The 25,199-nt window shown below is 39.0% G+C and overlaps 1 protein-coding gene across 1 annotated transcript; it reads left to right on the top strand.

Moving 5' to 3' along the window:
* Positions 1-1,332: 1,332 nt before the first annotated feature.
* cdc42ep4b (CDC42 effector protein (Rho GTPase binding) 4b) lies at positions 1,333-20,295 on the top strand. The gene is made up of 2 exons (XM_031760157.2): positions 1,333-1,566; positions 16,012-20,295. Exon 2 carries the CDS (start codon positions 16,177-16,179, stop codon positions 17,179-17,181), a length of 1,005 nt encoding a protein of 334 aa, XP_031616017.1. The 5' UTR covers positions 1,333-1,566; positions 16,012-16,176; the 3' UTR covers positions 17,182-20,295.
* The last annotated feature ends 4,904 nt before the right edge of the window (positions 20,296-25,199 follow it).

Genomic DNA, 25,199 nt, shown 5'->3' with positions numbered 1-25,199 from the left:
AGGCTTTTTATGAGAAAAGAGAATACCTTTTGTCCCCATTTACTGTAGTCATTTAGGCTCTGTGCAGTATATAACAAAGAACACAGAGCCACACAAGGAAGCAATAAATGAATAAGGGGCCTGCTTCAGGGAAAACTGCCATCAAAGTGTCGTGTTCCTGCCTACCCTCGCTGAAGTTCTGACAGACTTAAACAGAGTGTGCCATAAAACAATACACCACTAATTGGCTCATCGTGTTGAAATATAAGCCCTAATGATATTTACAGGTGGGAAAATTAGGCTTTGACAGAAAGGTGGGCGTCAGTGGAGAATTAAAGTTCACACCTGAGGCCCAGATGACTATTGTAACCACACCCACGCACACACACATGCTCATTTGTATGTGGCCTGGATGATTTACACATCAGACATTGTAAATTTGCTTTGTGGGTGTGAAATTAAAGGCCATTTTTAATGTAATCTGGAAATTGTCAGAAATAATTGGAGAAAAGGGCACTATGTCTAACCTAATTACCTCCATGGCTATTATGAGTTAGTGATAATATAAATCAATGTGCCTGGACCTTTAATTATAGTAATAGGCTACTTTTCACTGCATTTGTTCTAATACTACAAATTAGAAGAGAGAAGAACATTAACTCCTGTTGTATTTGTGTGCTCTTGCACTAAGTGCACATTTCTGAAATTTAGCATGTTTGAAACCAATAGCGCTCCTTTATGTGGTACTTTTAGATGTGCTAAAAGGCTAACGTGAGAAAACATACTGATTTAACCATAATAGTGTGACCTTTAGTGCATGGTTATTTACCTTCTTCACAAGTTAGATGATATATGAAGGTCTGCCCACTTTTAACTACTAGTCTACATACTAGCATTTGTGAACTCGTATTTTATCTACATATATAACAAATAAATAAGTCTAATAAGTTTAAAAAAAGCTGCCATTTTATGGAGCTAGATATGGGTGCAACATTACAGAACAGTATATCTCCTTGTTCAGAAAAGCAAGCAAGATTTTATTATTTTTATCTGTGTTTAGACCATGGTTTCGATGTGCCAGCAGGCAAATTCTCTTGCATGTGGGCATTGCAGAGTCAGTTTTCCCTGCCAGCCTCATTTCTAAGGTAGCCCGTGAGGTACAGAAAGCCACAAGGTGGTTGCTTCTCCCTCAAGTGTTAAAATGTTTTACTTCACAGCAATTAGTCCTAGTCATCTAGCTTGGGGCACAGCCTTTACCACTCAAGGGGTCAGGCTTGGGAGACTCAAGTTGAAATCCCAGCTATTGTTAGGCGTTGTGGATAAATGGCGCTCTGGCCCTTTAAACCGCAGCAGGAGGTGGTGCTCTCCAGCGCGGGAGGGGAGGAGGGCCGCTTTGTGCGCCACACAGATGCAAAGTAAACGAACGTTGCGAGCACCAGAACAGGGACCGTCCTGCCACAACTGTCTTGATTCTCTTTCCAAGGACACTAAACTAAATTTATGCTTACTCACCCTTCGCGGTGTTTACGGAAAGTTGAGTGGGATATAGTCTGAAACTCCGCCACCGCGTGGACCTTAAAGAAAAAGGTAACGTTTCTTCGCGGTAATCTGAGGAGTGATGTTTTGTTGTATTACACGTATCCAGGGGCTGTTCTGATGACGAATGACGACTTTTAGTCATTCTTGGGTTGTAGTCAGCGTGTTGAGTGTAGTTTCCAGAATACTCTGTGGGGTCAGAGGAAGAGGCGTAGGTTGAAGTAAAGCCAACGGAGTGAAATCTGCATCTCATTTGAATGTCATCTGCTTCTGGACAATCAGAGCCTGGCAGTTTCATCGAGCTCCTCGGGGTCCCATATGGAGCCAAAACAATGAGCTCTCTCGCGTCCTCCGTGTCCTCCATCAGTCCGAGGAAGACTGCGAAGTACAGGGACAAACAATGATACAATAAAAGTCACCACTTAAGTTTAAAACATCTTCAAGAGCCAAAATGTTTTTGCTTTTTTATTACAAATATCCTGCCTGATGTGGAACCATTCTCTTGACCTATGTCACTATAGACTTTGCTGTGCTTTCAGTTTGAATAATGGCCAAGAAGCTGTGCTGAGCTAATAACTTTCGTTAAAAGTCATGGGATCTCTTGAGGTTTTTTTTTTTTTTTTTTTTTTTTTCAAATCCAGTTTTGTATGATTTATTTAAGTTGGATATTTTTCTTGTTTTGGGCCCAAAAACTACTCAAGAAAGGAATCAGCTGGGTTTACCATTGCGGAGAGTGACGTGTTTCACATTTGGGATCCTCTGTAGTAATGTGCCCACAAACTCTGGGCTTTCATATTGCAACTAAGAGCAACTTCCTCAATGAAGCAGCAGATATCCCAGAGTTAAAACTAGGTTGCAAAGTCTGAGAAAAGTGTCCCAAATAACTATATTTGGCTACAGGACGGGTCATGATTTAATCAGAGCAGGGGGCAGATGGTTGTATGAGCATCAGTTCTCTTCAGTGAGAGTTACGTAACATTAATACTGTTGCTGTTGGATTTCACTGAAATTTCTGGGAATCTAGCAAGAGCTCTACAATCTAAACAGCTATTTTCACCCCATCTTTGGCAGGCATATTTGTCCACCTCCCTGGATCATTAGGGAGTTTTTTCCTGTTTGTGTTTAAAGACTTGGCACTTGCCTCTTATGGTCATCATCCCGCCTGATGAACTGAGTAATTTGCTGTAAGAATTGCCACAGTGGCTGTATACATGCCCGGCCTCATTCATCATGCTCTAAATGAAGGCTGTATAGTGTGTGCCCGACTTTAACTACACTGTCCATAAAGTCTGCAGGTCCATTTTATAACATTCTGTTTCATTATTCCTCACTCATCATCAGCTCTTCACGCTTGTTAAACTGTCGGTCTGGACAATAGTGAAAAGACGCGTTGACTGATGAGTTCAGGTCTGGTGTCGTCTTTGTGCGACTGTTGCCCTTGTCCTACACACAAACACAGAGCAGTAGTTAACAAGAGCCCAAAGGTTGATCTGTTCTTGTCGTTTTGCTCGATGAATCATTTATGTACTCTGTGCTGATAACTATAATCAAAGAACTTAGACGAGTGCAAAAAATAGCTCACTTCTTTACATCTTAAAAGTTGACTAGAGAAATCTTGTCTTAACTCCGACACTGACTTGTCACCATCCTGCCAGCGCTGCCACTTTTTTTTTTTTTTCCTGGCATCCTCTTGCGTCTCTCTGTCTTCTTTCCAGTGACAACAGTACTGCATTACTGCACACACTTCAGGCCTTTCAGCTCCTTAGTGGATGACTTCTCCAGAGCTGCCAGGCAGATATCTCACCATCGAGATCTATTGTGTCCACTGCACAGCCAGTAGGGGAGGGAGAGTATGTGTCATCTCTGACTGTGCTTTTTTTTGCTATGGAGGCTCTTTGAGTTTCCTCTGGAGGATACTCCTGCTGCGTTTTGAGGAAGCTGGCTACTTTCCCAACTCTTGGCTGTGGTGAGGTCATTACAGTTTTATATTAGAAAGAGGGTGTGCAGTAGTAGGGGTTGTGGACGTGCATTTAGACTCATGTGCATGAAAACATTTACTTCAGGCAGCTTTTGTGTAGTTCATAAAAACTGAGGGCACCTCATTTCCTTGTGAATAGACTTGCTGTTTTATTTGTGTGTCTGGGTTTCATACTACGTGACGGTTTAATGTAAGAGCAGAAACATTTTTCTTTTTGTTTTTATTAGGAGATAAATATAAATTGGTTAACTGGAGTCAGATGTGACAACTTGGAGTAATATTCCCATGCCTTAGGAAATGGCCTTGTAAATTGTTTGCCCATCCACCTTTATTCCAAGCTCCATGGGAGACCGACAGGTAATGATGAGAGAATGTCTTGACATTTGGCTCAAAGAGGGCAATTTGCAGCAAGCAAAAGGTCATTATTGAGTCATTCGTGTGAATTAATACCTTTTGGATTTACATTTTAAAAAAAAAAAAAAAAAAAAAAAAGCCCTCCAGAGCTTTGAAACTGTGGAGGCCTGATAATTTCTGCAAAGTCTGAATCATTTCACGAGTGACGCGTGTACATTTTTTAAGCTGTTCTTTCTGGTTATGTTGAACTCCCCAAGGAAAGTTGCTTTGTTTCAGACAATTACAGGATTCACCCCACCTGCAAAGAAAGCAATGAGATCTTTGAAGAGCAGTCACACTGAGGATGTTTGACTTAACCTTTGAACAGACTGAAAAGCAATAGTGCAATATTTTATACTCTTAATGTCAGAAAAGTGAAAAAAAATAACCATAAGCCTCTCACTCTCTACATATAATCATCATCGTCTTATTTTATGGCAAATTAGAGGTAAAAGTATGAAATTGTTCACATGGAAACTTGGACATGTAGACATATTTTCTAGTATCTACATTCTAGAAATAATTGCATAAATATTTAGCAATTTGAACTAATCTGAAACAGTGTTCTTTTTCTTTTTCTGTTTGTTTTTGTTTTTGTTTTGTTTTTTAAACATGTTTTTTTGCTATTTCATTTCACAATGACATATCTTTTCTCAGAAGAAGAGTGTGCTTTCTTTTCTTTTGAAACAGCCCCTATGCACCTGACACCCCATCACATACCTATGCCTTTTTTGGTTATCAATGTAACCTAACCAGTTCAACGGGAAAAACGTTTTACTTTGCATTGCTAAACATTAAAGTCATTTTGTCCTTTCCCAACAACAGGTTGACAGCATAACTTACTGTGACATAGGTTTCAAAATTTGTCACGCAGTAGTACTGTATCTTTTGGCACAGCATGATCACGTTTTTGCATCACCTGTCACTGTTAATGTCTTAAACTCAATTGTTTAAAGCTGTGAAACCAGTCTGGAAAATTGGCATGCGTGACGCAAGGCAATTTCAAAACTGCTGAATGTGGCCAGCTTGACTCGATCCCATGTTACGAAGTTTCAAAACACCCTCTTTGGTTTCAGTTATGTGGAAGAAGATAACAAAACAATATCCAACATCAGGGTGATTGGCGTGTCCAAATCACATAATCCGAAATCCTGTTGTTGGACCTTGTGGTTACACAAATCTACTTTGCAAAATTTGTTGCAGCAACTTTTAAACAAGGTAATTATTTTTCTTCCAGTTACACACTGGTATGGGTACCTTGGCTGCCAATACAGGGTACTGATCCAGCACCAGTGTTAGATTAATAAAGCTTTCCTCACTGAGGGGAAAGGACTGGGAGTTTTGCTATATGTCTAAGGCAGCATGAGGGTCAATTGAAAGATTGCTTTCCTAACTTTGTAAATTAAAATGTAGCAAAAATAGATTAAAAAAATAATAATTAAAAATGTAGACCTAGATCATAAATGGAATGATCATTTAGCTAATTTATTTGCTTTTGTCATAGTTCCGCTCAAAGTGAAAGTCTTTACTGCATCCTTCTGTAATTCACGGTCTCACATTGAGTATACCTCCTCAAATGGATGAGGTAACAGATAAGAAGTCTTATCAGATGGTGGTTCAGTGGTTAGCTCTGTCCCTTACAACAAATGGGTCCTAGGTTGATACGGAGGTTGGGCTCTTCTGTGTGGAGGTTGGATATTCTCCCTGTGTTTGCACAGGTTTTCCATGAGAGCTCCTCTTTCTCGTGCCAATGTAACAACAAAACAAAAAAACACCCTCTGTTATCGCTGTCCATGTCGGCTGAGGGACTGTTGACATAGGCTTGGATCATATACTAAACTACCAACCTGTTGGCTGCAGTTAGCTTCCTCCATGCTTTGTTAGCTCTTTCATTAGCAACCAGTGCACTGCTGCTGACACATAGTTTAATATATATAGAACTGCCTAGAATTGCATTGTTACTGGGGCCTGTTGAGTTTTGCTGATCCAGGATTGAAGCTCATGATGAGGACCTCCTCATCAGAGTTGGTGATCAGGAGCTGGTAGTATGCTAGTAACAGGCATAGAGTTGAATAGGAATGTGTGTAAACTACATCAGCTCTGTCAGCTGTACTGGCAACAGTGGAAGCTTTCATGCAATACAGAGTTTATCATTAACCAGTTATGATTGTATTACGTCCTTACTTATTCTTAATTACTGACACAGTATTGCGTTTTATAGGATTTAGTTGTGCACCATATGTGCTGACTCTTGTATACTTGGATCATATAGTGTATAAAACAAAAAACAAAAAACACAGTAACTGGGGGTGTGCAGCTGGCAGTTTTTGTCCAGTCATTGGCCTTTTTTACACTCCAATGAGCCATCTTTGTTTTCCAGCGTTGAGTGACCACAGAAACAGGTAGTTTTAGCCTTAAGCATACTAAAAGGACAAAGGAAGTATGTTGGTCACCACTGTGACTACCAGATGACAAAGTCATGCAAGGAAACTAGTTCAGGAGATGGGAACAGTCACATGAGTTGTTGTGGGTTCTTGTCATGCATATCTGATAATCCTGTGAGAATCACACATCTTCCTGCCTGAGCCTATAGAGGTCCTTTTCTAGGTCAGCAATTCTGTGTTGTGAATGGACTAGGGTGAAGTTGCAATACCTAAATGGATAAGGATCGAAGTTCCTTTGTCTCTTTGTTTTAAATGAATGTGTTTCAGTGTCGTTTACATGAATCAGCTTTGAGGCCCGTCCTGTGTGAGCGTACCTGCCTTAATCTGTTTTCCTTTATAGGTATGTGCGTGTGGTTTTGGGTGTGCCAGAAGGGTTTGGTTCGCGCCTTCCTCTCTGTTGTTTTGTTTTCCATTGTGCTTTGTGTGTCTTTGCTGGCTTCTCAGTTACAAGTACAGTTTGTCTAAATCCAAACTGGGAGCTAGTGAGGTGTGTGTGTATATACTTGTGTTTTTTTGAGAGTTTTTTGTATGTGAATGCGAATGAGACTCAGCATCACAGGCCCGTTCTCGCTGATGACTCTTGAACACATTTGTGTTAGTTCAAACTTAGTGGCTGATGGACTTTAAACTTATTGTTCACACCCACAGCAGGTTGAGTGTATGCACTCTACTAATTAAGACTTTATGCTGCCAGTTTCCAGGGAATCAAAGTTGTTATTTGAGTGCCAAATCAAAGTAGTATGCCAAATGTCTTTAAGAAAACCAAATCAAAGAAAGACGAACTGCAGTAAGATGACACCGATGATACTTCAAAGGCTTTTACTGAGAAAATCAGGTGGTGATGCATGAAAGCTCTTAGGTTTTGGCTCTTTTCTCGTCTGGCTCATAGATAAACAGAATTTATTGTTACAATTTTTTTCCTAAATTGTTAAACTTGAATCTCAAGTTCGTTCTGACCCAACTCCCAGATATATTTAATTAGATTATTGCACTGACTAATCATTTATCTCAGTGACCTTACCTTAGGGTTATGCCAATAAATGATCTTGATGCATTATTTAGCTCTTTATTGATATTGGCAGTCATGTAGGATGATGATAGGGCGCTTTGGCTATGACGATTGCCCAACCCTAGAGGAGCAACTGAGATGTAATTTATCCTTGTGTGCTAGTTGGACATTCCTGAAGAGTCACTCTGGTAAGAACTTAAACACATGCTCACTCACAGCAAGCACAACATCTACACACAGCACTAACAAAATCACAGTGGATGTAGGTAAATCAAGGAAGGGTGCAATTAAGCTTACAATATGCTTCAGGAGTGCAGTAGCTGTGTACCGTGTTACAGTTTTTATCTCTGTCTTGTCATGGCGTTTTTCAGCTTCTCAGCTGTTGTGAATTGCTATTATCTGGTTGAAGTGACTATGTTTGCGGGCTTGGGTGTTCTCTTTCGTCAGCGAGTGTTTAGCTGGCTGCAGTTGGTGTCATTAAAGTGAACACCATGGGGGTTTATTAACTCATCTTGTTTGTCAGGGCTCTCTGCTTAAGGTCTTTATAGTCAGGTTGTGTATTTGAGTTCAGCAAGGAGGCTGCTGATTTTTAAAAAGGCAAAAAAAAAGCAAAAAAAAAAAAAGCCACAAGCTGCTGATAAGTTGACGCAGAGCAGAAAACGGTCACTTATCTTTCAGTCACATTGAGAGGCCTGCTGCTGCTTTTACCAGAGAGTGTGTGCGGATATATGCGTTGAGTTTGGCTGTCTGGCACTAGATTATCTTTTTTAATATAGTGCCAATTTTTTATTTTTGGGGGGTTTTCCCCAAGGTCTCATTTTTAAAACAACCAGCCCATACGGCATGTAAGCCGTTTAAACTTTCTAAGTATAGTGCAAGCCAAATGTTACAACAAAGCATTACTTTCCCTCTTTGTCGTCTACAAAACAATCCTCAGTTGAAATTTTGCATTGTTTCACGATCCAGCAGCTATTGGACAGTTAATTCAACCACTTGGCTCAGATCCTGACCTCTGGTACCAGGCATGAATGCTGTCTATTTGTTAGAGACTGATGGGGAGGATTTTGGTGATTAATTAGACATGTACGCTCACGTGCGCACACACACACACGCACACAGAGTATAGTTCAAGCCATCCACAGTAGGCATAATGAGGGCTTGGGTACATTTCATGCAGGACACGGTGAAAGAACGTCTGTCACTGCGCTGGCATGACTGAGTGAATCCAATGTGGTGACACCCTCCACCGCCCCTTTGAGGATGTGTTTCTCTTCAGTGAATCCATCTGTGCCTTCCCTTTTTTGCACAAGTCCCTGAGGTAATATTGCTTCACATGGGAAAGGCTTTACTCCCTCTAATTTTTACTCTAGATATTATTCATACACCAAGAGGAGGGGTATATATATATATTTTTTCCCCCTCAGAACAGACTCTCGGTAGACTTGTTTGGGCAGAGGCTTATTTTTTTAATCAAGGAACATGTTCATTATCTATCTGTTTGATTCTCAGCCAGCCTTTTTCTCTTCTCTCTTTGGCTGGGGCACAGCATGGCAGCCCACCCAGTATTTGCTGCTTTGTCCAGCCATGCAGGAATAACAGATTTATAAAAGGGCAGTTTGACTGGAAACACAAAGAATCATTTGGAAGCTTGTATTCTGCTTCTGGATATGAGGATTTGTAAAGATTGAAAACAAATATCACTTAATATAGTCATTTGGTGATTGTGTCACAGGGAGTGCTGGGGTTGTAATCGGAGGTTGTGCCATACACCATAAAGAATGGAAAATGCTTTTTGGAGTTGGGGAAAAGGGCTAAGCTGGGGGGGCTTTAGAAGGCCTGTTTGATTGTGATTTCTAGATGGACGCTGGTGTAGCGTTAGCTGTCGCAGTGCAGAGGGCTAGCCCAGACATGCTGGTTTTATTCGCTCACGCTGAAAATGCTGCTCTTAATCCTCTTGTGTTTTTGTTTTTGCCTGGGTGGCAGTGGGGCCCTGGAGGCTGATACTCCGGTTTCCACACACACAGAGGGTCTGTGGTACTTTGGCAACAGTCATGCGGATGTAGGTATGTTTTTGTGTCGTGGTTGTTTGAACTCCTGAAGGCTTTTTAGATGGAGCACTCAGCATTTCAGGAGTGACCTGAACAACTCATCTTTGACCTCTGTGCAAGCCCATTTGGTCTGTTGTTTCAGGTTTCAAGTATCTTTAAGCTGCTGTGTTGCTTAAATCTCAAGTTCAGATTGCACAAACCATACTTGTATTTTGATACTGGCACAATTGCTTCCTTTTAGGCTTCTGGTAAATCTTGACCAAACTGTACCCCATATCAATTTCCGCTTCTGTTCTCTTATTACAGCTTAACAAGGTTGCAGTGTATATCATGACAAAACCTGGCGCCCCCTATTATATGACCTCTATGCATGTTTATTGCACTTGCACCCTTTAAAGTAAAAACAAAGGTATTCTGTAGGAGTTTTTTTGGTTCTGTAATTTGCTACAGTACAGTAGAAATGCATTACGTAAGCATAAGCCATTGAGGCACATATAGCATTTTGCTAATTAATGCATTAGAAACGGCCCAGAGGAGCTCTTAATGAAAAAAGGCTTTGTTAGTACTAAATGATTTACGACCATTGTATGGATTTTAGGCCAAATAAACAGCATTTCCTAAATCAAAGACAATCTTTCAACAGCACAAGTCTGTCTGGCTGGAATTTGATGAAACTATACACCGATGATTGTTTAAAACTGTGGTTGTCAAACTTTTTCCACCACACACCATATGGCATAGAATATATACACAACTCAAAACCTGTAAAAATATAAGTTAAGTGAAAAACAGGTCAGCATAATAGCATCAGTAAACTCTTGGTTATGTTTCCTTCCCTGCATAAATCGTAATAATTCAACTTAAGTAATTTTCCCAAATGCACTCTGGACCTGAACTTTCTAAGACATTGCCCATCGGAGATACGTGGGAATATAAATATTCAGTAAAGTCAGAAAGGTCTTAAACCTTCAAGCTCTGGATGTCCAGTAGCTGGCATGTGACACTGACACATTCCAGTGAATTCACAGCGAGTCTGCTGGTGTCATACAGTACGTCCTGCCGTCTGCATGCTCTACCCACGCAGCACTATCGCCTAAACCCTACAAAGTATTTCCTCTAGTGACGGAGTGTCTCAAGTGGACCTTCTCCTTACTTCAGGCAGAAGTGGACCGTCTCCTTACTTCAGACATTGTCCTGAAGTGATTCTCTCAACTTTTCTTGGAGTTCATGTGAAAAAAAAACCAGCTTTATTTTCACTTCATATCCCTTGGGATCAGTAAAGCATAGCTCTCTGGCTACACCAAAAAAAGATTATGGGAATTCAACCGGCACAGAGACTACAGAGACATTTGCTTGTATTTATCTAAAAATCTCAATAGCGTGTCACCCTGCAATGCTGTGTTTCACTTTAATGTTTTTAACACTTATCAGTCTGTTTTGTATATTATAACTTTTGTCTTTTCATCAGCTGAGGGAACACTTAGTGATCAACAAGAATGGCTTATGTTACAAATTTACTAGTGACAACTTGCAGACGTGCGTCTGCACAGCTCTGCCTAGAGCCTGCGTGTTAGAAGTGGAATGCCATGGCAGACTCTTCAGTAAAAAAGAACTGGCTGGATAAATTTTACTCTCACTGCTTCCCTGTTCTCTCTCTGAAATATGCAGTGAGACTTGCGAATAAGCGAGTAGAGCATGTTCTAGATCTGCTTATATTAATGGGATCCATTCACCATGTAATCATACTTTGTACAAGTCAGTTTCACCTGTGTTATGTATATCCTTTACTGTTGACTGGTGAGGCCATTAGTGTCATAACATTCTGCATGTTTCTGCTCAGGATATTTTTGCTGTTTATCATGCAAGGCTTGCCTTAGAGCTAGGTAACTATAAATGAAGTTAAACAGGAAGAACAGGTTCCTTGTGTGTCAGGCAGTAATAAATAAGCAAAGAAGCAAAGGATAGTTTATTGTTTTTATTTGTCAGTAGCAGTAGAGCATGCTATTGTAGAAAATCACGTCAAAAGTCTTTTATTACTGTCTTATGGTGGTAGTCAGATGTTTCTTTTTTTGTTTGTTTTTTTTTTAGATGCAGTTCTGATTTAGTTTTTGGGTGCTGTTTGCAGGCGGACCAAGCGAAGCAAGGCCAAAACAAACGGCATATTTATATTTATTATTTATTATCTGTGTGGTGAGTTAAGGCAAGTAAGTAGATTTGCTTGGAGGAAACTTTGAGGCACATGAAAAAGCACCATGAAGTCAGAGGGAGGCTTTGCTAATGAGCTGCAGTTACATGATGTGAGTCGAAATCAGACTCATACATAGTTCATGAGTTCTCCTAATCCTTTAGTTTTTGCACCATATTTAATAGTATTTTTATTTCTCTTACATGTTACAAAAACATTTTTGAACATAACCACAGAACTCACATTAATACAAATTCAAATTACTGTAAAATAAGATAAATAACTGAATGTATTATTTTTAACTCCTTCAGCAATGTGATCTGTTTCACCTTTCAGCAGTCGTTCTTCTCCATGGCATATAACTTTTTGTTATTTCAGTGCTTTTTTTTACCCCCAGGCCCCCCCACCCGTGGGAATGAGATGTTTGGTGTGAAGGTTAGAGCCTGCCAGAATAAGTGCTAATGAAATTTCCCAATCTTCTTTGTCACTTTGAGTTAAGAACATTCCATTGTTATGCAGCTCCATTGATTAACTGATTAGCAGTGTCATAGATGGGGTTGGCTAACTTGAATAATCATTTGCATATCAATGACACTGACAATGGGAATGAACTATAGAGACGACTCTGGTTAGTTCAAGGTTAAAACAAGCCGAAGTTTTCTTATTGCAGAGACAGCTTAGGCAGTGCATTGTGTGCTTAAATATATGCTTGTTATTCTAGTATTAAAAATAACAAGGTTTGAATTTACCCTTCACCTGACTCCTTGTAATATTTGCATGAAGGCCTCCTCCACCTTGTGAATAAAGGATAGTCTGTTTCTCCATCTCACTTTAAAAAATTTAAATGGAGCCAAAGATAAAAACAGAAACTCTTATATAGTCTCCATGCCGGTTGGTTTAACATGACAGTAGCCAAGTTGTTATTGGATGAGCAGCCAAAGCCTCTTTCCCCTCTTCGTTGAGTGGAAGGAGAGAAAGTGACACAGGATAGCCGAGGACTGCAGAGCGCCTGTGATCCTAAGGATTACAAGCGTTACGCTGAGCGCTGATGAGCATGTTGGCTGTTGTGATGTCATTCTGCCCACATCACATTCTGCTGGCGACATAAAATGCTCTTAATCATTCATGGCCCTGTCACCACTTGTCTCAGTTCAAGCTGGTGTCATGTGGGACTCCATTACATAAAGGCTTTGTCACTGACTCGCACAAAAAACAAAAAATGATTCTCAACTGAAGCAAACTAACAATATCTTCATATTTTTATGCACACTGAGTTCTCTGACACAAACGTGTATAAGCCTTCTTTGTGTTGCATCAGTAGCTATCCAATAGGAATATGATCTTCTGTGTGAAAAAGAGCTAAAATGGAATTTTGCCCCCAGCTGGGCTGGGAGTGTGTGCAGGTCAAACTGGAATCACTGGTCAACCAATTCCTTTTTAACACAATGTATGAGTAAATGCTCGGGTATAACAGCATTTTTGTGTTTCAATTATTTTCTATTTAGATGTCTAGACGGAATAGTTAAGCCACATACTTTCATTTCTTTCATCTAGCTAGTAACAGTAATAAACTGAGAAGAACAAAGGGTCACCTAGAAACAGAAAACCAAACAATAAGATACTCTCGCTCGCCTATTGTGCAATGAAATCTACCTAAAAGGTCACCATTTCCTCTTCAAATACACTCTACTGATATGAATGAAAATGAGTCCTTGAATCTGTTTGCTTTTCCAAAATAATTTTTATAGTGCTGATAGTCATGCTGCCAATGACTTTAACAATCTAAGCATTAAATGTACATATATCTGACGACAGCATGGACAGATTTCCCCTGCGAACTAAAAAACAAAGAAGAAACATCCCTTTTCTGTGTAAAAGAACATTTAACACTGCCACCGTTTCATATGGAGAGCATTGAACCATTCTGGAGTGTTATTTTGAAACTGAATAGTGGAAATGACAGTGTCATTTCTCATAATGTATTTTTTACAAAGTACTGAAAGGCTAAAACTGAATATGACAGGACTCCAGGCAGGTCATACTTCATTTTTTTGTCACAGCCACAATAATGGGGTCTTGATGACCCTGCGGGGTTTTGAAACTATTCCTCATCAAAGACCAAGGCGCTCCCCAAGGCATAAAATGGGCCATTTCCTAGAATGACTTAAGGTGTGAGTTTTGCACCTTTTTGATATCCGAGAACTCAGTGACATCTTTTATGCTGAGGTTGAATGTCTTCGAGTCACATGGCACATCAAAAGCTTTCGCCCCTCAGCTATTGCACTGTGAACTTTGTCTTATTGCCTGGCATGTGGTCACCAGGAAGGGTTAATCCATCTGAATGAGTTGATCTCTCCATGTAGGGGATAAAATCTTTCTCGCTGTTTCTGGTCAGCTTAGAGACAGGAAGCCCACTTGGTAGCCAGCGCTCAGTTCTGACGTTGCCATAGAGAAATACAAAACTTTGTGCAGCAGGGAGGAACATGGAAGATGATGAGTTGTCTTTAGCGGTCACCCACACATTCAGCAATCTTTTGTGCAGCAGATACTAATGGGGCAACTGCACAATGCATGAAATAATAAAGGGTTTACCCAATGATGGATCATACTGCATTAATTTAACAACGGTGCCTCCGCTCCGAGGGATATTGGTGGTGTTTGTTTGCTTTAAGCTATAATCTTGTAATTTGGCACCCAGTTGCGGTGTAAATAGCTTTAGTAACAGTAAGCTCTTTCCAGTTGTCACGTATATGGGTGTGAACTTGAACTCAAATAGCTTTTACAACAGAACAAGAAAATAAGCCTTTGGAGTACTATCCTTATTACATTTGGTCTTTGTTCAACCACTGTGAGAACAATGTGTCTCTTCCATTAGCACCAGAAATACTGAAGAAATCTTGAATGAAGCTGGTGAATATGGAAGATAAAAATGTGTCAGTGGATAGAATTTAGTACTCTTTGGGGATGATCTGTCTTTTGAAAGAAGAGCAAAAAAAAAAGAGCACTAGCTTTTATCATTTATCAAGCCCCCCTCTGTTCCCTCTAGTGCATCAGTTCCCTTTCCAATTGAATGGGTTCTTGTCAGAGATGCAAATGTTTTCATGGGTGACGTTCCTTTGGAATATTGTTGAGTGAAGCCCCCTTTCATTCATGGGGGATACGCATGCTGCCCTAGAGCGTGGGCTTCAGCGTGAGTTTGAAAACACTGAGAGTAATGGTATTTCTGTCTGGCTTAAACAATTGAAGCCATTGTTAATGTCAGAAACACATGGAGCTAGTAGACTGTAGCTAGAACATAAGTGGGTGTTTAAACCTCTTTTCCACAGCATTTCTGTTCTAAGATCATGTTTCAAGGTTTAAGTGGTTTAAGGTCAGTTTGGTCTAAGGATTCAAATTAGTTGTATAGTCATTTGGCATGGAAAAGATCAAACTGACCTGTGAAAGAATCATTCTGTTTTCCAAAGGGGGGTTTCAAAACCTTTTAATCTGCTACTTTTCACCAGAGCTTTATAGACAAATGTAATAGAAGTTGCTGATTGATGTCTGTTATATGAAAAACCGATTAATACGGAACAAAATACACTGCTGGAAGTGTTCAAGTGTTGCCTTTGGGATTTAAAAAGACAAATTCCCCCCAAAAAGAGAATAACATAAAAAGCAGTTTTTGGAAACTATCTATCTCTTGAAGACAGGGGAGGGTGAGAGCAAAATGTAGTCGGTCTGGAGTTTTCTGAGCTGTGCTGTAAGTCGATCCATGCTGAAGAGATGTTGTTCCTCTTCAGTCTTTTTTTTCTTCTTCTTCTTTCTTTTATTCCTGCCAGCTTCAACTGCTCTAGCTCACAGTATCCTGTGTCTTGCTGGTTATGTAACAGCCAGGGGCCTAAATGGGAACTAAAGCACAGCAGTGATGGCAGGCACTGCAGCCCATGAAAAACAGGTCACAACAGCAGCCCTAGACTTTTAGAAAAAGCTCAAAAATGTATCAGATGAATTGATGAATTGAATAGGAATGAAGTTTACCATGGTAAAACTTCACAGGGGCTATTGTGACTGGGTTGGAGTAAGGTGAGGGTGCTTTGAACTTTGTACAAGAGAGCCTTTTCACGATTGCATAACACCCTTACAGTCTTCTGCATAGAAAGGCTTTTAGAGTTTAGAACCACTCAAGTGAGCCTTCATTTTGAAGCCCTGGCTACCAAACTTTCCATGCTTGATGGAGATCAGAAAAGACTGTTTTATGCAATAGTGAGTAATGAGGAATGAATAGAAAGAAATCTTCAAAGCAGAATGTTACATTTTTATCTCAGTTTTTAATGGAATCTTTTTTTTTTTTTTAAAACTTGTTTTCACATTGCCTGCCATGTTGCAGAGCTACATTTAGTTTACAGAACTACTGATGTGGTTTTAATGCTTTGTATTCTTCTTCTTTTTCACCACAGGCTTTTTCAACAAAGGACCAGAATGGCTCTACTCAAACACCTGAAGTTATATGTGCTTTGACAACATCCCTTGCAATTGCTAAAAACTTTGAAAGGAACTTTCCTGACCACCTTGAGATCCTAATTTAAATTTTACCTGTGGATCATAACTAAAAGACTGCCATCATGCCCATTCTTAAGCAACTGGTCAGCAACTCCAATCAGTCAAAGCGGAGGTCTCGGGCTGACCTGACCGCTGAGATGATCAGTGCTCCGCTGGGGGACTTCCGTCACACCATGCACGTTGGCCGAGGGGGCGATGCCTTTGGGGACACCTCATTTCTCAGCACCCGTTCAGGAGAACCTCCCAGGGAGCCAGACAAAAAGCAAGGCTCACCAAGTTCCAAGCCCGGGCTTCTGTCCCGTACCTTCAGAAACAGCAAGCGATCTCAGTCTGTAAATCGGGCGGATAAGTGTGAGTACAATGCAATGGCACCTTCTGCAGGCTCCTCCCAGTTTGTGAAGACCGCCATATCCCTGCCGTACCTGAACGACGAGGGTACTAACAGAGGTATCCAACTGCCAAAGAGCGTTTCCTCAAGCCCAATGAAGAAGGTGAATGAGATCGAAAGCAAGCCGTTAAATGGAGCAGCAGCTATGGCAGCCCTTGATCCAGAGCTTGAGGAACGGGATTTTGGCGAACCTACAGATTTGCCTCCATCCATGCCTAAGGGAGGTGGGATGAAACACGCAGAGTCAATAATGTCCTTCCACATTGACCTAGGCCCTTCGATGCTCGGGGACATCTTGAGCGTGATGGAAAAGAAAGGTTGGGAGGAGGATGACCTTGGCTACGAGGAAGGCAAGGGAAGCGAGGGCCATGCTTCGCCGTCCCTCATTCCCCACATAGATGATGACGATGCAGAGGAGCGAGCCCCTGCAAGGCCTCCTCGCAGCATGTACCAGCAAAAAGCCATGGTGGATCCCTACACCCCTGAGCTACAAACCAAGAACAACCACCACAATATGGATAGCTGCTCTGTGTCCAGCTCTGGTTCTGAGGAGAAACCTATCTACCGCCTCCATGACGGTGACACGGACAGTGCAAAGTACAGTTCCCCACGCGGGGGAGAAGGAGAGAGAGACTTCACCTTCATGGACGAGGATGATGATGATGAGATTAGAGTTTAGACTTTAGCTGCCACGAACAGTTGAAAAGGACACTAAACATGATAAATAAGGCTTTTTCACCATGCTGTAGCTAGGTGGGCTAAATGCACGCTAGAGTGCAGACTGACTGGCTCACAAAGTGGCCCTTTTGAAGTGTTTGGGTTTACTCATATTACTGGTAAAGTCTCGGTTTTCCCAAAAAAGTATTGTTTACCACATTTAAACCCTTAACCAAGAAGAAGTAATTGCAAACCATTAGTAAATAATATCACAGACATATCATTTTAAGAGGAGAGAAGAGATGACAGTGAGATTAGGTAATGTGGATGTGTGGTATGGATTCTGTGGAAGGATGTAGGGAAAGGATGAGGAGTGAAACCCACATGGCTTTGTAATCCCAGTGTGTGTGAGTGAATATGGGGTTTTATTTGCCAATGACACTATGTTGGCATAGACACTAAACAGACAAAGTTATGCCTTTTTAAGAGTTTAACAGTTGATTTATGCTATTTTCTACTTTATTGTAGCTGCAATACCTGGGAGTTAGTATACAGCAGCCTGCTGCTGTTTTGAGTTGGGTAGATTATTATTTTGTTTGTGTTTTTCATTGGGAATGTCTGCATTCTTTAAATTCACAGACAGCTGTAATATTTATTAATTTGTTGTCATAAGGGATGGATCATTCTTAATGTGCACTCCTTGGTCTTAAAATTGTGTTGTTGTTTTTTCCAGATATCATAATTTCTTAAGGGTACTAAAGACAGAACCATCTTCTTTGTTAGAGGTTGGCTGAATTGCACTTAAATACTGGCCTTAAGTAGGCAATAAATTGTCTTAAATCACTCCTGCTCCCATGTTCATTACAGGGAAATGTCTTTTACAAAATCAGAGTTGGTGAAAGATTTTTTTTAATGCAGAAAAAATGTGAATTGTCAAAAAGAGGCCTTTTGTAAGTGTTATGTGTCTTGTACTTTTAAAAAAAAGCAAGACGGGAATTGTGATTGTGGTAAAATATGTGTGTCTGTCTCTCATTCCGCTTCTTAGCTGAAGTAGGATTAGCAGGTCAGTAGAAAGATGTAAGACATTTGTGAAGGGAGTTGCCACCATATAATTACATTTAAACATTTATGCTTCTGTCAAAAGCATTCCCTCTCTCTGTACATGTGTCCAGGCTTGTCTGTAAGAGCAGAGAAAGGATGTAGCATGTTTAAAGTGTTATTAGAGGACTGCCACTTAACAGATGGGCATCAGGTATGTCTCTGAGCAGTGAGAAGGATATTTACTTCCCAAAGTGGACCCAAAGGTAATAATACTCAACTCCTTTACCCAACCAGAATCACATAGTAGGAACAGATGATTAAATCAACCAATCATCTGGCCTCTCCCAGTCTACTCATTAAATGTGTGAGAATATTGGCCCCCGACCAGCTGGAACTGCTCCAGAAACGGATAGGTGGGCTGCTTCCCCTTGGCTTTTTTGTGTTTAGTTGGTTTTACTCGGTAGGCTACTCCAGATTACTTTCAGCTATAAATTACACAGAAAGAGTGCATACTTTACTTTCTTGTATCCATGATTAATGTCTGACCTTTTTCTATTATTCCGTGTTTTTAAAAAAAAACTAATTGCCACTTTTGACAAATGTTAGCTTGGAATTTCCTGTTGTGGCACTGATGCAGGGTTGTGTATATAGAATCAGGATGCTGTGCCATTCTGTTCTGGGTTGTTGTAATGTTTTGGAACACTATGTGCCCGTACAGATTGCAAGACGTTCTGAAACTAAAGGCGATCCTGAGGAAATTGCCAAGTATGTTAACTATATTGTTGGATAAGGTATAGAAGTCCTGAGTGGAAAAAAAAAAAAAAAAAAAAAAAAAAAAGTGGGTGTCTGGTTTTCTTTTTTAACGCATGATCCAAAATGTTTTCTTATGCCAGGGTATTTTAAATTTATTTTGGAGGAAGTTTGTTTTGGGGTTTCTAACATATTTTCACTCAGCCGATTGGGGTGGAAATATATTGGAAACATTTCATTGTAATTTTTCACATTGATTTTCTTTTTTCAGTTACATTCTGGTTGTAATTGGTTGGGTTTTCAGCATCAAAACTACTGGTTAGTTAAATGAAAAGAAATGTGGCCCTGGCAGAACTTTTCTTTTTCCTTACTTAGTGGAAGCCTTTCTTTTCACCTATCTCACAGATGTGGGGGGAAAAAATCACTCTGAAAGATTACACAGACAACACCTTAATTTTCAACTCCTCACTTGCCTCTCAGGGCTTCTGTAGTAATGTTAGCAGCACATTGGATTTAGTTTATTTTCTACTTCTGTATAGATATGCATTATAGACCTCTTTTTATATTTCAGTGTATATGGGCCAAATCTTAGGATCTCTTCTGTTGATCACTTTTGCAACATGTAGTGTTTGGATTGTTTGGGGTGATGCAATCCCTTTTGTTCATCTCCAAGAAGTTTGCTGTTATCTTTTGATAAAATAATGTACATATAGGTAGTGCCATCAGCGATTACAGTAAACAAGCTTTGTTACCAGCAGCGTGACTATGAGATCCTACTAAGCAAACAGTCAAATATTGGATTTAACATGATATGGTACATGTGTGGTCAGATTGCGTTTGCATTGCGACATTTTCACAGCTGTCTGCAACACCAGGCAGTATATTGCTGTAGATTTTGGAAGAAATAAATAGAAAATTATTGAAAAGTACACAAAATTATGCTAAAATACTTAATGTATTTTAGCATAATGATCTTAACTTTCTGGCATTTGTTGTGTTTCTCTGTGGGAAACTCCTAAGTAGGCCAGAATAAACCATGTAAAAGAATTTGCAAACACACTGTGCCCCAGGTCTGCTTAGAAGTTTTCCATTCCCTGACAGCAATGGTGTGGGGAGCGAAAAAAAAAGAAAGAGATAAGAACTGCGTAAAACAGCTGGCTCAAAGTTCAGCTAAAGAATGTTTCCTTTTTTTCCCCCACTGGCTGTAGTGATATGCCAAGTATGTACTGTTTTCTTTCCCTGTTCCATATTCTGGTTTTACAGTATATTAATATATTTATCTTCACTTTTCTTTCTTTGAAATAACTTCTATATTTTTCAATAAAAGAGAAAGCTGATAATCTTTTACTGTGATCAACTTTCTTTTGTTCATATCTGTAAGTCTGTCATTGCAGGCTGTGTAATTTTCAAACTTTTTAAATGTGTAAAATTGGGCACAAAATATGCAGAAAGCTCAGTATAAACTGTACCGTCTACCGCAAGGTCAGATTTCAATGAGGGAACTGCAGAAAGAGCCAAATCCACAGTTTAACAAACACCCTCTCGCAGTGGATTATTCTACGCAAATAACCCTGAAATGAAAGATAAAACCCCGTGTTAACAGTTTTCACATCCCATCATGGCAAGTGGAGTCCTGTGAGCTAATTAGGATCCTTCAGCCAAAATGATTTCAATAGGCTTTACAGCCTCGTTAATACAACAGAGCAGTCCTTAAAACGTGCACAGTCTCATCACGGTTCATGAACCTTACAAACGAGAGTCAAGAAGGCAAGAAAACATGCATTTATGGAATGTTAATGATTGATAAGAAGAGTAGTGCAGAACTGTACAGATGGAATAAATCTGTTTGGTTTTTTTAAACCTTAAATGGTTTCTGCTATTAAAAGCCATCTGCATATGTGATAATATATAATAATATATAACTTGCGTGTCTGGGTTCAGGGCAGCTAGTCAAAGGGTTACGAAGAGGATTGTGATCTTAGGTCCAAAACCAGCAGCTTTCTTGTTAAAATACCAGCTTTAAATCGAGACCTGGATCATTTCTGAAGCAATTTTTCAAATACAAGTGGACAGATTAAATTGGCTTCATTTGGCATAACCATGGAAAATCACTGGAAAATATAACTGAGGACATTTATTCAGGGATGCACTAAAACAGTTTTAGGTTGTTAAATATACATTTGTGAGGGAATACTTCATAACTGACTAAAATTTATTTTATTTGTTTCTTTTCTTAAATCCTCCATTTTCTTCTGCTTATCCACATCAGGGTTGCTGGAGGGGCTGTCATAGGTGTGGCACACCACAGGCAAGAGAAAGGAGTTTATCATAGCACTTTTATACATTTTTAACCCTTTTTTTATTATACCACTACTTCTTACTGTTATTAAAAATGTCAGCGATGAAATTATTCAACAGTAACACTTCTCTACTTCGCAGCACTATTCACAGTGACACTTCTCATGAATAATAAACACATTTACATTTTATGGCCGTTCACTTATGTAAGATTTAAAAAACTTGATTTACTATTGGAATATTTTTTTCAGTGTTAAATAATCTGCTTTTTTCCCCACCGCGGTCAAAAAAGCGCCTCGAGTCCAGTGGCAGATTCAGAGCAGTTTAATTAAAAAGGATAGTTTTCTTTTTCTGCTTGGCAGCTCTCTGTAAAGCCGTCTATACACACCAGGGAAAAAAAAGTGGTGCTTAAGTGTGAATTTCAATAGTTTGGATGAAAAAAGTTACTTGAGGATAGGCTCATTTAAAGATATGCTACTATTGCCCTCTAGTGTTATTTTCATGTAAATACAAGTTGAAAATGGATGGATGAAAATAAGTTCGAGTGAAAGAGACCAAGTCTGTGGCAGCTTCTGCATTGCAAAGAATTATTTGTTTGTTTTTAGTATTTTTCCCCCAATGTGATAGCCAGTGCAGTGCCATGCCAGCCTTAACCAATATCAGAAGAGCAAAAGACAGTCAATGGGTTATAAATATATCTACACATCTGAAATCTAAATACACTCTGTGAGCTTATTTCAAATCTCTTCCATTTAAACTGGTATGGTTTATGTCAGGTTATTATGATGTTGGGAAAAAAAGGATATTCTGCAAATACCAAAAGCTCAAGCAGATTTCTCAGACTGGTCTGAAGAGAAAAAATATATTCATGGGTTTTCAATCCTTATTCTCCGATACCTTCTCCACAGTGTAAAAGAGTTTGGGGAGATTTAAAATGTCCTCTCTGTTCTTTATACAACTACACCAGGAGTGTGTAAATTTGCTGGAGAAAGCCAGCTCAAATTCCCATTTTCATTAAATCATCTCAAGCACAAGCTGACCTTTCTTGTGACCCAGTTTCTGTTTCTGTTAGCATAAAAAAGTACTTAATATGTACAATTTTAATATAGAATTAATGTACTTTTTTGGTCAGAATGCAAAATTCCTGAGCAAGTGAATTTGCTTTTCAAATTGCCAGGAATAAGAATATACATCTTCCTACTGAACCCACCAAAGGTTTCCTAATTGCCAGTATGACTAATATTGCACCTTTTTGTTTGTCGTTTTCACGATGCAACAAAGGGAGAACAAAATGTATTTTCATGGGCAGCTAAGAGGATTTTTAAATTATGCTTTCAGTAATGCATCTGGTTTGTGGCTCTTGGTGTCTGGAGGAGTACAAATAGTCAGATCACAGTGGTGACTCACTGAAGCAGTCATGTGGAAGTGCCAGTAAGATGAAATCCTGCTAAAAACAGTCCAGAAATTTACCCCAATTTCACACCTCTCTGATGATTAGAACCTTTTGATATCCAATTGATTCATTCATTTATTTTTATTTTTTTTAAATCAAGAGGGTTTCTAGTATATTAATTCATGCCTGTGTTCATTTCATTATTTCCCTCTAGGAAAGATTGAATTGGTATTTTTACTTCAATATTATGGAAAATGTAAACATATAGCCATCAGGAAATATTAGAAAACAGCTATGCCAAATTCTATACCTGTAATATTCCAGAAGACAAAATCATTTTTTCTCCCGATTAAGTTTTTGCATTAAAATTAGAAAAGGGTTTAAATGGATAACCACTAGATGGCGCTAGTGGCACTAAGTGACACTTTCAATTCAATTCAATCCAGTTTTATTTATATAAAGCCCACTTCTGGGCTCTTTACTGTTTTATGTTGTTTATCTATATTTTTTTATTAATTTCACCATTAGTTTTAGTCTTTGTAAACATTATTTAGGCCATTTGCCAAGAGGTAAGATTTTGGAAACTCTATATAGGTGTAACTTTTTGAAGGCAGTTGAGGCACAGTCTTGTAGACTTCCACATTTTCAGTGAAAATATCAAAGTGTCAAAGTGTGGTAAGTTAAGATAATAAATTTGACAAATGAACAAATACTACAGCTAAAGAGATTTTCTCTATGATTCTCAAACTTTTTAAATTTGAAAATTGGGCACAAAATATCTCTAATCTAACAAAATTGTTACATTTTTTAAATGAAAAGTTTCTTTTTGATTTTAGTAGTTTTTTTCCACAATAACAACAATAAATAATTTTTAAATCACATCCTCTTTTTCGTTTTTTGTTTGATTTTTGTCACCTATAATAACCTTTGTTTCGACAGTCATCATATTTCTCACAGGTCAGTGTTGCCCTGTTTTTTCTTGTGTTGTCCTTTCCAAAGTTATTTTCTCATTTGGCTGATTTTGGAGCAGAAACATTGACTTGCACATCTTCCCCTTTTACATTATTATAAACAGTTGCAGAATGAGGTCAACATCATCTTTGTTGAGTAAGTTTTTAAAAATATATATTATAATGGCATTTTCACCTTATCTGCCTTTGGTAAATCCATGAAAACAGTTTGGTATTTATTTTCACATAAGCAGTCATGACACATGGATGATCTCGAGCCTGTGGGAATGTCTTAATGGAATGCAAACGATGAGCTGTTTAATGAGGGGAATCTCTAATGCTGTGAAATGCTGGGTTCAAATTTTACTAATCATATAGCAGAATCCAGACTGGCAGCCTTTCCAAGTTACGCCTCACCTTTTACTCCTGTGATAGGCTCCAGATCCTGTGTATGGATAGTTGAATACAACATTATTTCAAGTTAAAATAATGACTAACATATTCAAAGTGCTTTACATCATCTTTATAATTATGTATATGTGAGTGATTTATATCAATAAAAAAATTTGCACATTATTGACCTTTTTTCTCTCAACATATATTTGGCAAAGACTGAATTTAATCATAATTTGGCTCTTTTTAAAGCACAATTTTGAGAGTTAAGATTACAGTTCATGTGTTTCTAGAATAATTGTTGAGGAGAACCTCTTATGCCGAGTCCTTTAATGCAACATCACTTAAATGCACCTTTAAACAAACATTGAAAATCTCTTCCAGACTTACCATCAGTCCTTTCTTTCTTTGTTTAGTCTGAGCAGATGTGTTTTTCTCCTTTAATCCACCATTTTATCCTGTAATAAGACACAATTGTATTCACAAGAAAGCAGGGCAGTGTACTGTGTATTCATGTGCACACAAAGCAGTAGAAAAGAAGAAAAATACATACAATTTAATACACTAACCCCAATGACTGAACTTGATTTTGTCTACCAGCTCCATGTAATGTAGTAATGAACATGTGTATTTGTTAAAAAAATGATTTTTAATATGTGAATGCTGAGAAAAAACAACCAGGTTAAAGTATACCCCTTTACTAAGAGGAATGAATCACACACACCTCAAACACTTAAATATTTAGTTTTAGTTGTGCTGAGCCAGCAACTCAATCTTTTCAAATGAGACGACGGTTAAACAAACCAATGTGGCTGTATAATGAAACTAGAAGCTAGCACCTTGATGTGTCTAACTGTGTATATAGCTGTGATTGAGTTTACTACAAAAGGCATGCAGTGACTTATGTTGTTATTGCAGTGAATACATACATAGCCTAGTTGTGTTCTTTGCTTTCCTAAATATTACAAAACTGGTAATAATTGATTCAGTTAAATGCATATGTCGATTGTGAAAACTGTTTAAAATGATCCATCAACTCAAGGACCAAGGTCTGGCGCTCATAAATTATAACTGAGGTTGGCAGGTGACGTTTTTCATGGACATATGCAATTTTCAGCTGAGCAAAGCACATTTAAGTGAAGGTGTAACAGCCGCACACTAACGACTTTCACTGGAATAACAGGAGTCTGGAAAAGGCCCCCTCCTGCAGGACTG

This window comes from Oreochromis aureus, linkage group 8 (assembly GCF_013358895.1).
Source record: "Oreochromis aureus strain Israel breed Guangdong linkage group 8, ZZ_aureus, whole genome shotgun sequence".
In the NCBI taxonomy this organism is placed as follows: Eukaryota; Metazoa; Chordata; class Actinopteri; order Cichliformes; family Cichlidae; genus Oreochromis; species Oreochromis aureus.
This window is presented reverse-complemented; position numbering and strand designations above follow the sequence as displayed.